Below are 15503 nucleotides of genomic sequence, written 5' to 3' on the forward strand. Positions count from 1 at the left end.
GTTTGTTAATAAATGGAATGAAATGAAATTAAATTAAATTAAATTAAATTAAATTAAATTAAATTAAATAGTCTGGGTTTATTAATAAATAAAATAAAATAAAATAAATAAAATAAAATAGTCTAGGTTTATTAATAAATAAAATAAAATGAAATAATTTGAGTTTATTAATAAATAAAATAAAATAAAATGAAATAAAATAAAGTAAAATTAAATTAAATTAAATTAAATAATCTGGGTTTATTAATAAATAAAATAAAATAAAATAAAATAAAGTAAAATAAGTAAAAAAACCAAAATAAAATAGAATAAAATAAAACTAAAATGGTCTGTGTTTATTGCTAAATAAAATCTATTTGTAAAATAAATTGTGTGGGGTTATTAATAAACAATATAAACTTTGCTTATGAATTAAATAAAATTAAATGGTCTGGGTTTATTAATAGGTAAAATCAAATTTATAAATAACATATAACAGTCTGGATTTGTAAATAAATTAAAATTTATTTATTAAATAAATTAATTTAATTTAATTTAATTTAATTTAATGAGGTTGTGGCCTCCTTAAGGGGGCGGGGTTAAAGAGGGGGCGTGACCACATTGCTCAGGCCCCGCCCCCTCGGGCTTGGGCTCGGAGCTGCCAAGACCCAAAAACCCAAATTTGGGTTGGGAACCCCAGATCGGCCTCGGGACCCCCCCGGGGGGCAGCGGAGTCACCTGCGGCCACCTCAGGTACCCTCATTGTCACCTCTGTGTCACCTGTGTGTCACCTCTGTGTCACCTCTGTGTCACCTGTGTCACCTGTGTGTCACCCATGTCACATCTGTGTCACCTGTGTGTCACCTGTGGCCACCTCAGGTACCCTCATTGTCACCTCTGTGTCACCTGTGTCACCTGTGTGTCACCTGTGTGTCACATCTGTGTCACCTGTGTCTCCTCATTGTCACCTGTGTCACCTCTGTGCCACCTGTGTGTCCTCTCTGTGTCACCTGTGTGTCACCTGCGGCCACCTCAGGTACCCTGTGTGTCACCTGTGTGTCACCTGTGTCACCTGTGTGTCACCTGTGTGTCATCTCATTGTCACCTGTGTGTCACCTGTGTGTCACCTGTGTGTCACCCATGTCACATCTGTGTCACCTGTGTGTCACCTGCGGCCACCTCAGGTACCCTGTGTGTCACCTGTGTGTCACCTCTGTGTCACCTGTGTGTCACCCATGTCACATCTGTGTCACCTGTGTGTCACCCATGTCACATCTGTGTCACCTCTGTGTCACCTGTGGCCACCTCAGGTACCCTCTGTGTCACCTCTGTGTCACCTGTGTGTCACCCATGTCACATCTGTGTCACCTGTGTCTCCTCATTGTCACCTGTGTCACCTCTGTGCCACCTGTGTGTCCTCTCTGTGTCACCTGTGTGTCACCTGCGGCCACCTCAGGTACCCAAGTGTCCCCCTGGTGTCCCCTTGGTGTCCTGAGTGTCCCCTGAGTGTCCCCCCCCCCCCCGGTGACGTCCCCTCTGTCCCCTCTGTCCCCCAGGTGTCCCCATGGCCGAGGGCGGCCCCTCCCCCCCTGGTGTCCCCCCCGGGCAGGTGACAGAGCCAGGCCCCACCCCCACCTGGGGACAGCCCGGGGGTGGCACCGGGGGTGGCACCGGGGGTGGCACCGTCACCGTCACCCCCTGGGCCAGCGGCATCACCATCACCGTCACCGCAGCACCCGCCCACGAGGAGCTCGGGGACATGGCCGGGGACATTGGGGACATCACTGGGGACATCACCGGGGACATCACTGGGGACATTGGGGACATCACCGGGGACATCACCGGGGACATCACTGGGGACATCACCGGGGACATTGGGGACATTGGGGACACTGGGGACATCAAGAACCTTGAAGACATTGGGGACATCACTGGGGACATCACCGGGGACATCACCGGGGACATCGGGGACATCGGGGACATCAAAGGCTTGGAGGACATTGGGGACATCACCGGGGACATCACCGGGGACATCAGGGACATTGGGGACATCAAAGGCTTGGAGAACCTTGGGGACATCAAGAAGCTTGGGGACATTGGGGACATCAAAGATATTGGGGACATCAAGGACGTGGGGGATGCTGGGGACATCAAAGGCATTGAGGACATTGGGGACATTGGGGACATCAAAGATATTGGGGACATCAAGAATCTTGGGGACATTGGGGACATCAAAGGCACCGAGGATGTTGGGGACATCAAGAACCTTGGGGACATCAAAGGCGCCGAGGACATCGGGGACATCGGGGACATCAGAGACATCAAGAATGTTGGGGACATCAAGAGTGTTGGGGACATTGGGGACATCAAGAACCTTGGGGACATCAAAGATATTGGGAATGTTGGGGACATTGGGGACTTTGGGGTCATTGGGGACTTTGGGGTCATTGGGGACATCAAAGGCACAGAGGACGTTGGGGATGTTGGGGACATCAAAGACATCAAAAACCTTGGGGACACTGGAGACATCAAGAACGTTGGGGACATTGGGGATTTTGGGGTCATTGGGGACATCAAAGGCACCGAGGACGTTGGGGATGTTGGGGACATCAAAGGCATTGGGGACATCAAAGGCATCAAGAACCTTGGGGACATTGGGGACATGGAGGACGTTGGGGACATCACGGTCGCTATGGATGGGGGACAGGGCCGTGTCCCCATCCTGTGTGACAAAGACATTGGGGACATTGGGGACACTGGGGACACTGGGGACACTGGGGACATTGGGGACATCGGGGACATTGGGGACAGGGCTGTCCCCACCCTGCAGGACATCGGGGACAGGGACGTCGGGGACAGGGACGCCACCATCCCTTGGGACATTTGGGACAGTGATGTCCCCACTCCTGGGGACAGGGACATCAGGGACATTGGGGACATTGGGGACATTGGGGACAGAAACAGAGGGGACAGGGACCTTGGGGACACTGGGGACATTGGGGACATTGGGGACAGGGACACTGGGGACACTCAAGCCTTGGCCCTAAGGGACCTTGGGGACAGCAACGTCCCCGTCCTGCAGGACCTTGGGGACAGGAGTGTCCCAGTCCCAGGGGACGGCGATGGCACCGCCCAGGGGGACACTGGGGACAGCGACAGAGGGGACGGGGACATCGGGGACATCGGGGACACTGGGGACACTCAGGGTTTTGGGGACCTTGGGGACCTTGGGGACACTGGGGACCTTGGGGACATTGGGGACGGCGCTGTCACCTGCCGGGCCGGTGGCATCACCATCACCGTGGTGGCCCCGCCCCCCGAGGAGGAGGAGCCCCTCGAGGATGACGTCATCATCTATGACATCATCGCTGCCGGGGAGGGCGGGGATGTCACGGAGGGGCGGGGCAGCCCCTCCCCTCCCCCCGCCGGTGACGTCATTTCCTGTGTGCCGGGAGGTGACGTCACCACCGACGTCACCGATGGTGATGACGTCACTTCCCCTGTCCTGGAGGAAACGCTCGTTGGTGACGTCATCACCGGAAGTGATGTCATTGACACCCGCCATGGGAGTGGCATCGACGGTGACGTCATCACCCCCGGATGTGACCTCATCAATGACGTAATCGTCAGCCATGACCTCACTGATGACGTCACCACCAAGATTGACCACACGCGTGACCTGGATGACGTCACAGATGACGTCATCACCTTGCATGACCTCGCTGATGAAGTCATTGCCCCTGAGAGCGACGATGCCGATGACGTCATCGAGCGCGGCTTCCCCAGTGACGTCATCGCCTGGGGTGACGTCACAGCCGTGCTCCCTGGGGATGATGACGTCACAATTGAGACTGACGTCATCGACGACGTCATCGCCGTCCGCCACACCCCTCCCCTTCCCAGCGATGACGTCGTTGATGACATCATCCCCGGCGGGCATCTCCTCAATGATGTCATCCACCAAGACAACCTCCCTGATGATGTCACCGAGGACGACGATGACGTCACCTTCCCCGGCCCGCGGCCCCTCCCAGCCGATGACATCATCACTGCCGACGACGTCACTTCCTCCCTGCTGGGTGACATCACCGGGGACCTCGACGCCACCTGGGACGACCTCGCCGATGACGTCACCGCCGACGATGACGTCACGCCCTTCCTGCCCTTGGACCGCCCCCTGGGCCCCGACGACGACGACGACAACGACGTCACCGATGATGTCACCGATGACGTCACCACGGGGGCTGAGCAGCCCCTGCTGGGCTCCGCCCCCTCCGCTCGCTGCCATGATGTGAGCGATGACGTCAGTGATGACATCACCGAGGACGCGCCCCCAAGGCGGGGGGCAGGTGAGGAGGGGGGCGGGGTTTAAACGCGGTGGGCGGGACCACAGAGCTTGGTGGGTGTGGTCCGACCCTGACCACGCCCACCGCTCTGGCCACGCCCTCCAGGCCCCGCCCAGACCCCGCCCCCCGGGTGCCCCCTGCTCTTCCTCGGCCTCCTCTGCCTCCTCCTGGCGCTGCTGCTGCTGGCGGCCATCGCTGCGGTAACGCGGGGGGCGAATAACGCACACGGGGGGGAAATAACGCACACGGGGGGCAAATAACGCACACGGGGGGCAAATAACGCACACCTGGGGGAAATAATGCACACCTGGGGCAAATAACGCACACGGGGGGGGTCCCCGGATTTTGGGGGGGTCCTGGGGGGGTCCCGAATTTTTGGGGGCTCTTGGGGGGGTCCTGGATTTTGGGTGGGTCCCTAAAGGGTCCCGGGCGGGGTCCTGGGGGGGTTCTCGATTTTTGGGGGGGGTCCTGAGGGGTTCCCAATTTTTGGGGGATTCTGGAGGGTCCCGGATTTTTGGGGGGGGTCTCGGATTTTTGGGGGGGGTCTCGGATTTTTGGGGGGGGGTCCCGGATTTTTGGGGGGGGGGGGTGTCCTGACGCCCCCCTCCCCCCCCCCCCCCAGGCCGTGCATTACGTCAAGGTTTTCATCATCAGCTCGGCCGCGCTGGCGGTGCCGCCCCCCGAGGCCTTCCCGTGACCCCAGAACCCCCCAAAATCGCCCCAAAAATTCCAATAAATCCGATTTAACTACCCCAAATGTGTCCGAGTCCTTCCTGTGGCCCCAAAATCCCCCAAAATCCCCCCAAAAATTCCAATAAACAAAACGGAACCGTCCCAGATGCGTCCGAGTCCTTCCTGTGGCCCCAAAACCCAAAAAAAATCCCCCAAAATTCACAAAAAAATTCCAATAAATCTGATTTAATATTCCTAAACGCGTCTGAGTTCTTCCCGTGACAAATTCCACAAAATTCACCCAAAATCCCCCCAAAAATTCCAACTAATCCGATTTAAGAATCCCAAATATGTCTGAGTTCTCCCTGTTACCCAAAACTCCCCCAAACTCCCCCAAAATCCCCCAAAATCCCAATAAATCCCCCAAAATCCCAATAAATCCCAATAAATCCGATCAAATCACCCCAAACGTGCCCGGTGCCTTCCCATGAGGGACCCCACATTTTGAGGGACTCCAAAATGCCCAAAATTGCCCCAAATTCCCCCAAAATTCCCTCAAAATTTCATCCCCCCCATCCCCAGGCAGTGACAATGGAGAGTCTGAGGCTGTCCCCACCTTGGGGACATTGGGGACACTGAGGGGACACTGAGGGGACATTGGGGGACATTGGGGACATTGGGGACATTGGGGACATTGAGGTGACATTGAGGGGACATTGGGGACACAGCCCGGACTTGTCCCCACCTGGGGACATTGGGGACATGGTCTGGGCTTGCCACCAGCGCCTTGGGGACCTTGGGGACAATGGGGACGCAGCCCGGGCTTGTCACCCGGTCAGGGGCAGTGGCCGCGGACAATGGGGCCATTGTCCCCAAGGTGCCACCGCCATTGTCCCCAAGGTGCCCACCGCGGGCAGGGGAGGGGACACGGGAGGGGTGTGGGGACACCTGAGGGGGGTTGGGGACATCGGGGAGGGGTTGGGGACTTTGGGGACATTGGGGGACCCTTGAGGGCATTGGGGACCCCTGGGGACATTGGGGACCATTGCCACCCCCTTGGGGACATTGGGGACAGGGGGATTTGGGGACATTGGGGACCCCTGGGGACATTGGGGACATTGGGGACCCCTGGGGACATTGGGGACCATTGCCCCTCCCCTTGGGGACATTGGGGACATTGGGGACCATTGGGGACATTGGGGACCGTTCCCCCCCCCCCCCTTGGGGACAGCCCTGTCCCCGCCCCCCGGTCCCCACCCAGGGGACGTCCCTGTCCCCAAGGCCATAAATTGGGGACACCGAGGGGAGAGGGGAGCGGTGGTGGCAGCGCCATGGAGGTGACACTGGGGACGCTGCTGCTGCTGCTGGGGGGTGAGGGGACATTGGGGACAATTGGGGACATTGGGGACATTTGGGGACATTGTGGGGGCTTTGGGGACATTGGGGGAACATTGGGGACATTTGGGGACATTGTGGGGGCTTGCAGACAGGGGATTTGGGGACATTGGGGACTTTGGGGGGATTGGGGACATTGAGGGAGCTTTGGGGACATTTGGGGATTTTGGGGGGATTTGGGGACATTGGGGACGGGAGGAAACTGGGGACATTTGGGGGCTTGGGGACATTTGGGGACATTTGGATAAGGGAGGGACATTGGGGACATTGGGGACATTGTGGGGGCTTTGGGGACATTGTGGGGGCTTTGGGGGGATTTGGGGACATTCGGGGACATTCGGGGACATTCGGGGACATTTGGGACACCGGGATGGGACAAAGCCCGACCCGAGGGGACAGTGGGGACACCGGGGAGGGGACACCAAGCCAGGGCTGTCCCTGTCCCTGTCCCCTGTCCCCTGTCCCTGTCCCTGTCCCCATCCTTGTCCCCTCCCACAGGCCCCCGCCCAGCCCCTCCCTGTCCCCGAGCCTTGGGGACAGGCGGTGACGTCGCTGCTGCAGTCGCTGGGGACGCCCTGGGGACAGGAGGGGACACCCTGGGGACAGGAGGGGGACCCGGGCCCCAGGGCTTGGGCGCGTGGCTCCAGGGCTTGGGGACGTGGCTGTGGCCACACCCGGGGCGTCCCCAAGCGCCACCGAGGGGACCCTGGGGACGTCCCCAAGGAGCGGCCGCGTGTCCCCCAAGAGGAGGGGACAGCGACGGGGACACGGCCACAGGGGACAGGGGACAGCGACGGGGACACGGCCCCAAGTGCCACCTCTGCACCTCCTGGGACAAGGGGACAGCGGGGACAGGTCCCCAAGGACAGGGGACAGGTCCCCAAGTGCCACCTATGGGACAAGGGACGCGTCCCCAGGTGCCACCTCTGCCTGTCCTGGGACAGGGGACAGGTCCCCAAGTGCCACCTCCGGGACAGGGGACAGTGGGGGACAGGTCCCCAAGACGACGGGACAGGTCCCCAGGTGCCACCTCTGGGACACGGGACAGGTCCCCAAGTGCCACCCCTGCCTGTCCCGGGTCAGGGGACAATGGGGACACGTCCCCAAGGGGAGGGGACGCGTCCCCAGGGCCACCCCCCCCGGCAGGGGTGGCCGAGGGCGGCGCCGCTCGGTCGACATCGGGAGTCGCGACACGAGCGGCGACAGCGGCGACAGCGGCAGCCGCGGTGAGGGGACAGCCGGGGACACGGGGGAGGGGGACAGTTGGGGACAGCCGGGGAGGGGACCCCGTGGCCAGCGCTGTCCCTTTCCGTGTCCCCTCCGCAGGTTGGGGACACTCGGAGGAGCAGCGGCGGCCGCTGTAGGGCCGGGGGTGTCGCCGTGTCACCGTCACCGTGTCATTGTCACCGTCACCGTGTCATTGTCACTGTCCCTGTGTCACTGTCCCCTGTGTCACTGTCCCCGCGTCCGCCTGGTGCCCACCTGGTCCCTGTCCCCGATGTCCCCGCCCGTTCCCGATGTCCCCTCCCTGTCCCCCTGTCCCCAATGTCCCCAATGTCCCCTCCCCATTCCCTCCCTGTCCCCGATGTCCCCTCCCTTTCTCCAATGTCCCCAATGTCCCCGATGTCCCCTCCCTGTCCCCCTGTCCTGTCCCGATGTCCCTTCCCTTTCCCAATGTCCCCTCTCTGTCCCCTCCCTGTCCCCAATGTCCCCTCCCCATTCCGATGTCCCCTCCCTTTCTCCAATGTCCCCAATGTCCCCTCCCTGTCCCCGATGTCCCCTCCCTGTCCCCCCCCCCGTCCCCAATGTCCCCAATGTCCCCTCCCTTTCCCGATGTCCCCTCCCTGTCCCCAATGTCCCCTCCCTGTCCCCTCCCTGTCCCCGATGTCCCCTCCCTTTCTCCAATGTCCCCAATGTCCCCTCCCTGTCCCCAATGTCCCCAATGTCCCCATTCCAATGTCCCCTCCCTTTCTCCAATGTCCCTGTCCCCAATGTCCCCTCCCTGTCCCCTCCCTGTCCCCGATGTCCCCTCCCTGTCCCCGATGTCCCCTCCCTGTCCCCAGTGTCCCCAATAAAGGTGAAGCAGCACCGGCCCCGTCCTCGTCCCTTGCGGGGACAGCGCCAGGAGAGGGCACAGGGGGGTGGTGGCACTTGGGTGGCTTTGATTGGGGACATCGCGGGGACACGCAGGGCGGTGGTGGCACCTCCTGGGGACATTCCCGGCTTGGGGGACATTGGTGGCACTTCCTGGGGACATTCCCGGCTTGGGGACATTGGTGGCACTTCCTGGGGACATTCCCGGCTTGGGGACATCGGTGGCACCTCCTGGGGACATTCCGGCTTGGGGACATCGGTGGCACCTCCTGGGGACATTCCCGGCTTGGGGACATCGGTGGCACCTCCTGGGGACACCCCCGGGGCTCGGCGGTGACGTCATGGCGAGCGCCGTTGCCATGGTGATGGGGGGGACACAAAAAATCGCCCCAAAATCACCCAAAAAAAAAAAAAAATCGCGGGGAAAACGCCCCCAAAAAATGGCCAAGAAATCGGACAAGAAAACCCCAAAAGTGCCGGGAAATCGCCCCGAAATCGTCCGAGAATCACCCCAAAATTCGCCCCGAAATCGCCCCGAAATTCGCCCCAGAATCGCTCCAAAATTGCCCCAAAATTCGCCCTAAATCCCTCAGAAATCGCCTCGAAAATCTCCCCAAATTCTCCCCAAAATTGCATAAAAATCTCCTCAAAATCTCCCCAAAATCTGCCCCAAAACTGCTCCAAAATCTCCCCCAAATCGCCCCAAAATTGCCCCAAAATCTTTTCCAAAATCTGCCCCAGAACTGCACAAAAATCTCCCCCAAAATCTGCCCAAAATTGTCCCAAATTCTCCCCAGAATCTCACTTAGGACATTTTTGGGGTTATTTAAACCATTTTTGGACACTTTTAAGCCATTTTTGGGGCCATTTCAGGCATTTTCGGGCACACATTTAGGACATTTTGGGGACATTTTCTGGCATTTTAGGGCCGTTTCAGGCATTTTTCGGGCACATTAGGGACATTTTTGGGGCCGTTAAAGCCATTTTTGGGACCATTTCAGGCATTTTTGGGACATTTAGGACATTCTGGGGACATTTTCGGGCATTTTAGGGCCGTTTCAGGCATTTTTGGGCATTCTTACGACATTTTTGGGGTCATTTTAAGCCAATTTTGGGCACATTTCAGGCATTTTTGGGTCATTTTAAGCCATTTTCGGCCACACCTCAGGCATTTTTGGGGCCATTTAAGCCATTTTTTGGGCACATTTCGGGCATTTTCGGGGCCATTTAAGCCATTTTGGGGTAATTTTAAGCCATTTTCGGGCACACTTCGGGCATTTTGGGATTATTTTAACCCATTTTTGGGCACATTTCCGGCATTTTGGGGTCATTTTAAGCGATTTTCGGCGCCATTTAAGCCATTTTCGGGCACATTTCTGTCATTTTTAGGTACGTTTAAGTCATTTTTGGGTACATTTCTGTCATTTTTGGGTCATTTTAAGCCATTTCGGGCACATTTCTGTCATTTTCGGGCACATTTCAGGCATTTTTGGGTCATTTTAAGCCATTTTTGGGCACATTTCTGTCATTTTTTGGGTCATTTTAAGCCATTTTCGGGCACATTTCTGTCATTTTCGGGCACATTTCAGGCATTTTTGGGTCATTTTAAGCCATTTTCGGGCACATTTCTGGCATTTTTAGGCACATTTCGGGGCATTTTCAGGGCCATTGAAGCCATTTTTGGGGCCATTTCTGTCATTTTTGGGTCATTTTAAGCCATTTTCGGGCACATTTCTGTCATTTTCGGACACATTTCTGTCATTTTTTGGGCACATTTCTGGCATTTTTGGGTCCGTCCCCCCCCCCGTCCGTCCGTCCGTCCCCTCGGGCACGGCCTTGACCCCCCCCTCCCCCCCCTCATCCGTCACTTCCCGGACACCGGCGGGGGGGGGGGGAGGGGAGGGAGGGGGGGGGGGGAAAGGTTTTGTAACCCCCCCCCCCCCCCCCCCCCACAGGACACACGGACACAGGGACGGACACAGGGACAGACAGACGGACACAGGGACAGACGGACGGACACAGGGACGGACAGACGGACACACGGACATGGCCGGGGCTGTCCTGGCGCTGCTGCTGCTGCTGCCCCCCCCGACCCTCGGTCCGTGAGTGACCCCCGGGACCCCCCCCCCCAAAAAAAAACCCCAAAACTCCCACACAGGGACCCCAAATCTGCCCCACAGGGACCCCAAATCCGCCCCAAGGACCCCAAATTTCCCCCCCAGGGACCCCAAATCTGCCCCATAGCGACCCCAAATCTGCCCCCCCAAGGACCCCAAACCTGCCCCAAGGACCCCAAAACTCCCACAGAGACCCCAAATCTGCCCCACAGGGAGCCCCCAAGGAGCCCCCAGGGACCCCAAATTTCCCCCCACAGGGACCCCTGAGACCCATCCAGGGACCCCAAACACCCCCAAAACTCCCACAGGGACCCCCAGGGATTCTCCCATAGACCCCTGGGACCCCCCCAAAGCCCCCTAAACCCCCCCCCCAAAACCCCTCAAGACCCCCCCCCCCCCCATATCCTCTCAGGAGCTTCCCAAAAGACCCCAAAACTCCTCAGGACCCCCTCAGACCCCCCCAAATTCCCCCAACCCCCCTCCAGACCTGCCCAAACCCCTCAGGACCCCCCCAAATCCCCCCCAAATTCCCCAAACATCCCCCGGGACCCCCCCCCCCCAAACCCCCCCAAACCCCCCACAACCGCCCCCAAAATCCCCCCCAAACCCCTCAGGACCCCCCCAAAACTGCCCCCAAATTACCCCAAACCCCCCCAGGACCCCTCCCCTAACTCCCCCCTCCCCCCCCAGGCACCCCCTCGGCGCCGCCCCTCCCCCCGCGCTGTGACCCCGCCCTGGCCCCCAAAAATCCCCCAGGACCACCCCCCAAATGCCCCCCAAACCCCCCCAGAACCCCTCAGGACCCCCCAAAATCCCCCCCAAACCCCTCAGGACCCCCCAAATGCCCCCCAAACCTCCCCAAACCCCCCCTAATCCCCCCCAAAACCGCCCCAAACCCCTCAGGACCCCCTCAGGACCCCCCAAATTCCCCCAAAATCCTCCCCGAACCCCTCAGGACCCCCCCCAAATCCCCCCAAACCCCTCAGGACCCCCCTCAGACGCCCCCCAAATCCCCCCCAAACCCCTCAAAATCCCCCCCTCCCCCCCCCAGGACCCCTCCCCTAACTCCCCCCTCCCCCCCCCCCCAGACCCCTCCCCTAACTCCCCCCTCCCCCCCCAGGCACCCCCTCGGCGCCGCCCCTCCCCCCGCGCTGTGACCCCTCCCTGGCCCCGATCTCGGGGGGCCGGGCGGAGCTGGCGGGGGGGAGGGGCGGTGCTGCTCTACCGCTGCCCCCCCCGGCACCGCCCCCTCCCCCACCGCCCTGCGCCGCTGCGGCCCCGACGGGAGCTGGGAGCCCCTGCCCGGGGGGGGAGGGGCGGGACCCCCCCCGCTGCCAAGGTGGGAATTGGGGGGGGGGGTGGGGAGGGGTCCCTGGGGGGGAATTGGGGGGGATTTGGGGGGGGTCTGGGGGAGTTTTGAGGGGGTTTTCGGGGGTTCTGGGGGGCTTGGAGGGAATTGGGGGGGATTTGGGGGCGGTTTTGAGGGGATTTGAGGGAGATTTGGGGGGGTCCTGAGGGGTTTTGGGGGGGGATTTGGGGGCGGTTTTGGGGGGTTAGGGGGGGATTTGGGGGGGGTTGGGGGCGCCTGGGAGCCCCTGCCCGGGGGGGGAGGGGCGGGACCCCCCCGCTGCCAAGGTGGGAATTGGGGGGGGGTGGGGGGGGGGGTCCTGGGGGGGTTTGGGGGGGATTTGGCGGGGTCCTGAAGGGGTTTTGGGGGGGGGTCTCAGGGGGATTTGGGGGGGGTCCTGAGGGTCTGGAGGGGGGATTTGGGGGGTCCTGAGGGGTTTTGGGGGGGTTTGAGGGGGATTTGGGGGGTCCTGAGGGGTTTTGGGGGGTTTGGGGGGATTTGGGGGGGATTTGGGGGGTTGGGGGGGGGGGATTTGGGGGTCTCAGGGGGATTTGGGGGGTGGATCCTGAGGGGTTTTGGGGGGGGGGTCTGGGGGAGTCTTGAGGGGTTTTTTTTTGGTTTTTTTTTGGAGGAGTCTTGGGGGGTTTTTTGGGGCTTTTTTGGGGATTTTGGGGGGAATTCTTGGGGATTTTTGGGGTTTTTTGGGGTTTTCTTTGGGCGATTTTTGGGGGGATTTTTGATTTTTTTTAGGGGAGTCTCGGGGGGGTTTTTGGGGGATTTTGGGGTTTTTTTTGGGGGGATTTTTGGGGTTTTTTTGGGGGGATTTTGTTTTTTTTTTTTGGGGGGGGGTTTTAGGGTTTTTTGGGGGGGGTTGGGTGTTTTTTGGGGTTTTTTGTGGGGGAATTTTTGATTTTTTTTTTTCGGGGATTCCCGGTGGGTTTTTTTTTTTTTTTTTTTTTTTTTTCGGGGGTGGGGGGGTTCCTTCAGCCTCTCACCCCAAATCCCCCCCAAATTCCCCCAAATCCCCCAATTTCCCCCAAAATCCCCCAATTTCCCCCAATTTTTCCCCCAATTTCCCCCCAAATTCCCCCAAATCCCCCAAATTCCCCCCAAATTTCCCCCAAATCCCCCAAATCCTCCAATTTCCCCCAATTTTTCCCCCAATTTCCCCCCAATTTTCACCCAATTTCCCCAAATCCCCCCTAATTCCCCCAAATTTCCCCCAAATTGCCCCAAATTTTCCCCCCAAATTTCCCCCAAATTACCTCCAAATTTCCCCAATTTTCCCCAAGTTTTCCCCAAATTCCCCCAAATTTCCCCCAATTCCCCCAAATTCCCCCAATTTCCCCCTCAAAATTCCCCCAAATTCCCCAAATTCCCCCAATGTCCCTCAAATTCCCCCCAATTTCCCCCAAATTCCCCAAGTCCCCCCAAATTTCCCCAAATTCCCCCCAATTCCCCCCAATTTTCCCCAAATTTCCCCCAAAATTCCCCCCAATTTCCCCCCAAATTTCCCCCCTAATTTTCCCCCAAATTCCCCCCCAATTTCCCCCCAAATTTCCCCCAAATCCCCCAAAATCCCCCAAATTCCCCAAATCCCCCCATTTCCCCCAAATTTTCCCCAAATCCCCCCAATTTTCCCCCCAAATTTCCCCCAATTTTTCCCCCAAATTCCCCCCAATTCCCCCCAAATTTCCCCCCAAATTCCCCCCAAATTTCCCCAAATCCCCCCCCAATTCCCCCAATTCCCCCCAAATTCCCCAAATCCCCCCAAATTCCCCCAATTTACCCCCAATTCCCCCCAAATTTCCCCCCCAAATCCCCCCAATTTTCCCCAAATTCCCCCCAAATTCCCCCAATTTTCCCCTCTCCCCCAGCCGTGTGGTGCCCGGGCCCCCTGGAGTTCGATCACGGCTGGTTCTACCCCGCGGGGGGGGCGGCACCCCCCGGGCTCGGTGCTGCGCTACGGCTGCGAGGGGGGGTTCGCCCTCCGGGGCCCCCCCGAGCGCCGCTGCGGGAACGGGGGGCGCTGGGAGGGGCCCGACCCCGTCTGCGACGATGGATGTAAGGGGGGGGAGGGGTTTTGGGGGGGTCCTGGGGGGGTTTGGGGGGGTCCTGATGGGGTTTGGGGGGCATTGGGGAGGATTTGGGGGGGTTTTGGGGGGTCCTGATGGGGTTTGGGGGGATTGGGGAGGATTTGGGGGGGTTTTGGGGGGTCCTGGAGGGGTTCCTGATGGGGTTTGGGGGGGTCCTGATAGGGTTTGGGGGGGGTTTGGGGGGCGCTGGGAGGGGCCCGACCCCGTCTGTGACAATGGATGTAAGAGGGGGAAGGGGTTTGGGGGGGGTCCTGGGGGGGTTTGGGGGTGGTTTGGGGGGGATTGGGGGGGTTTGGGGGGGGTCCTGGGGGGTCCTGATGGGGTTTGGGGGGGATTTGGGGAGGATTTGGGGGGTCCTGATGGGGTTTGGAGGGTCCAGGGGGGGTTTTGGGGGGGTCCTGATGGGGTTTGGGGGGGATTTGGGGGGGGGTTGGGGGGTCCTGGGGGGGTTTGGGGGGATTTGGGGGGGTTTGGGGGGGGGTCCAGGGGGTATTTGGGGGGAGTTTGGGGGGTCCTGATGGGGTTTGGGGGGGATTTGGGGAGGATTTGGGGGGGTCCTGATGGGGTTTGGAGGGTCCAGGGGGGGTTTGGGGGGGTCCTGATGGGGTTTGGGGAGGATTGGGGGGGTTTGGGGGGTTCTGATGGGGGTTTGGGGAGGATTTGGGGGGGATTTGGGGGGTTTGGGAGGATTTGGGGGGAGTTTGGGGGGGGTCCCTGATAGGGTTGGGGGGGGTTTGGGGGGTCCTGATGGGGTTTGGGGGGCGCAGGGGAGGGCCCCGACCCCGTCTGCAACGATGGATGTAAGGGGGGGGGGGCGTTTGGGGGGGGTTTGGGGGGGTTTGGGGGGTCCTGATGGGGTTTGGGGGATTTGGGGGGTGCTGGGGGGTCCTGATGGGGTTTTGGGGGGCGTTTGGGGGGATTTTGGGGGCTTCACATGGTTTTTGAGCTGCTTTTTGCGGGTGCTTTTGAGGTGATTTTAGGCTGGGTTTTGGGCTGGTTTTTGGGGTGATTTTGGGGTGATTTTGAGGTGATTTTGGGCTGGTTTTTGGGGTAATTTTGGAGTGATTTTGGGCTGGTCTTTTAGGGCGGATTTTGGGGTGAGTTTGGGCTGGTTTTTGCAGTGATTTTTGAGGTGATTCTAGGCTGTTTTTGGGGTGGTTTTGGGGTGATTTTAGGCTGGTTTTTGGGTTGGTTTTGGGGCTGTTTTTTTGGGGTGATTTTGGAGTGATTTTGGGCTGGTTTGGGGCTGTTTTCTTAGGGTGGATTTTGGGGTGATTTTAGGCTGTTTTGGGCTATTTCAGGGCAGGTTTTGGGCTGGTTTTTGGGGTGTTTTTCTAGGTGGTTTTGGGTTGATTTTGGGGTGATTTTAGGCTGGTTTTGAGCTGGTCTTTTAGGGTAAATTTTGGGGTGATTTTGAAGTGATTTTAGGCTGGTTTCGGGCTGTTTTTTTGGGGTG

At 58.8% G+C, this 15503-nt stretch overlaps 2 protein-coding genes across 2 annotated transcripts; both read left to right on the forward strand.

The window, feature by feature from the left end:
• The first annotated feature begins 389 nt into the window (after positions 1 to 389).
• On the forward strand, positions 390 to 5632 carry LOC139586812 (collagen alpha-1(VII) chain-like). Its single transcript, XM_071420464.1, has 4 exons — positions 390 to 732; positions 1536 to 4328; positions 4431 to 4525; positions 4948 to 5632. The coding sequence occupies exons 2-4, from the start codon at positions 1544 to 1546 to the stop codon at positions 5020 to 5022; spliced, it is 2955 nt and encodes a 984-aa protein (XP_071276565.1). The 5' UTR covers positions 390 to 732; positions 1536 to 1543; the 3' UTR covers positions 5023 to 5632.
• A 4815-nt stretch (positions 5633 to 10447) lies between these two features.
• On the forward strand, positions 10448 to 14019 carry LOC139586813 (complement factor B-like protease). Its single transcript, XM_071420465.1, has 3 exons — positions 10448 to 10584; positions 11724 to 11942; positions 13829 to 14019. The coding sequence occupies exons 1-3, from the start codon at positions 10533 to 10535 to the stop codon at positions 14017 to 14019; spliced, it is 462 nt and encodes a 153-aa protein (XP_071276566.1). The 5' UTR covers positions 10448 to 10532.
• Positions 14020 to 15503: the final 1484 nt, after the last annotated feature.

The sequence above is a fragment of the Agelaius tricolor genome, unplaced genomic scaffold (genome assembly GCF_023055355.1).
Source record: "Agelaius tricolor isolate 1412-34295 unplaced genomic scaffold, bAgeTri1.0.p SCAF_142, whole genome shotgun sequence".
In the NCBI taxonomy this organism is placed as follows: domain Eukaryota; kingdom Metazoa; phylum Chordata; class Aves; order Passeriformes; family Icteridae; genus Agelaius; species Agelaius tricolor.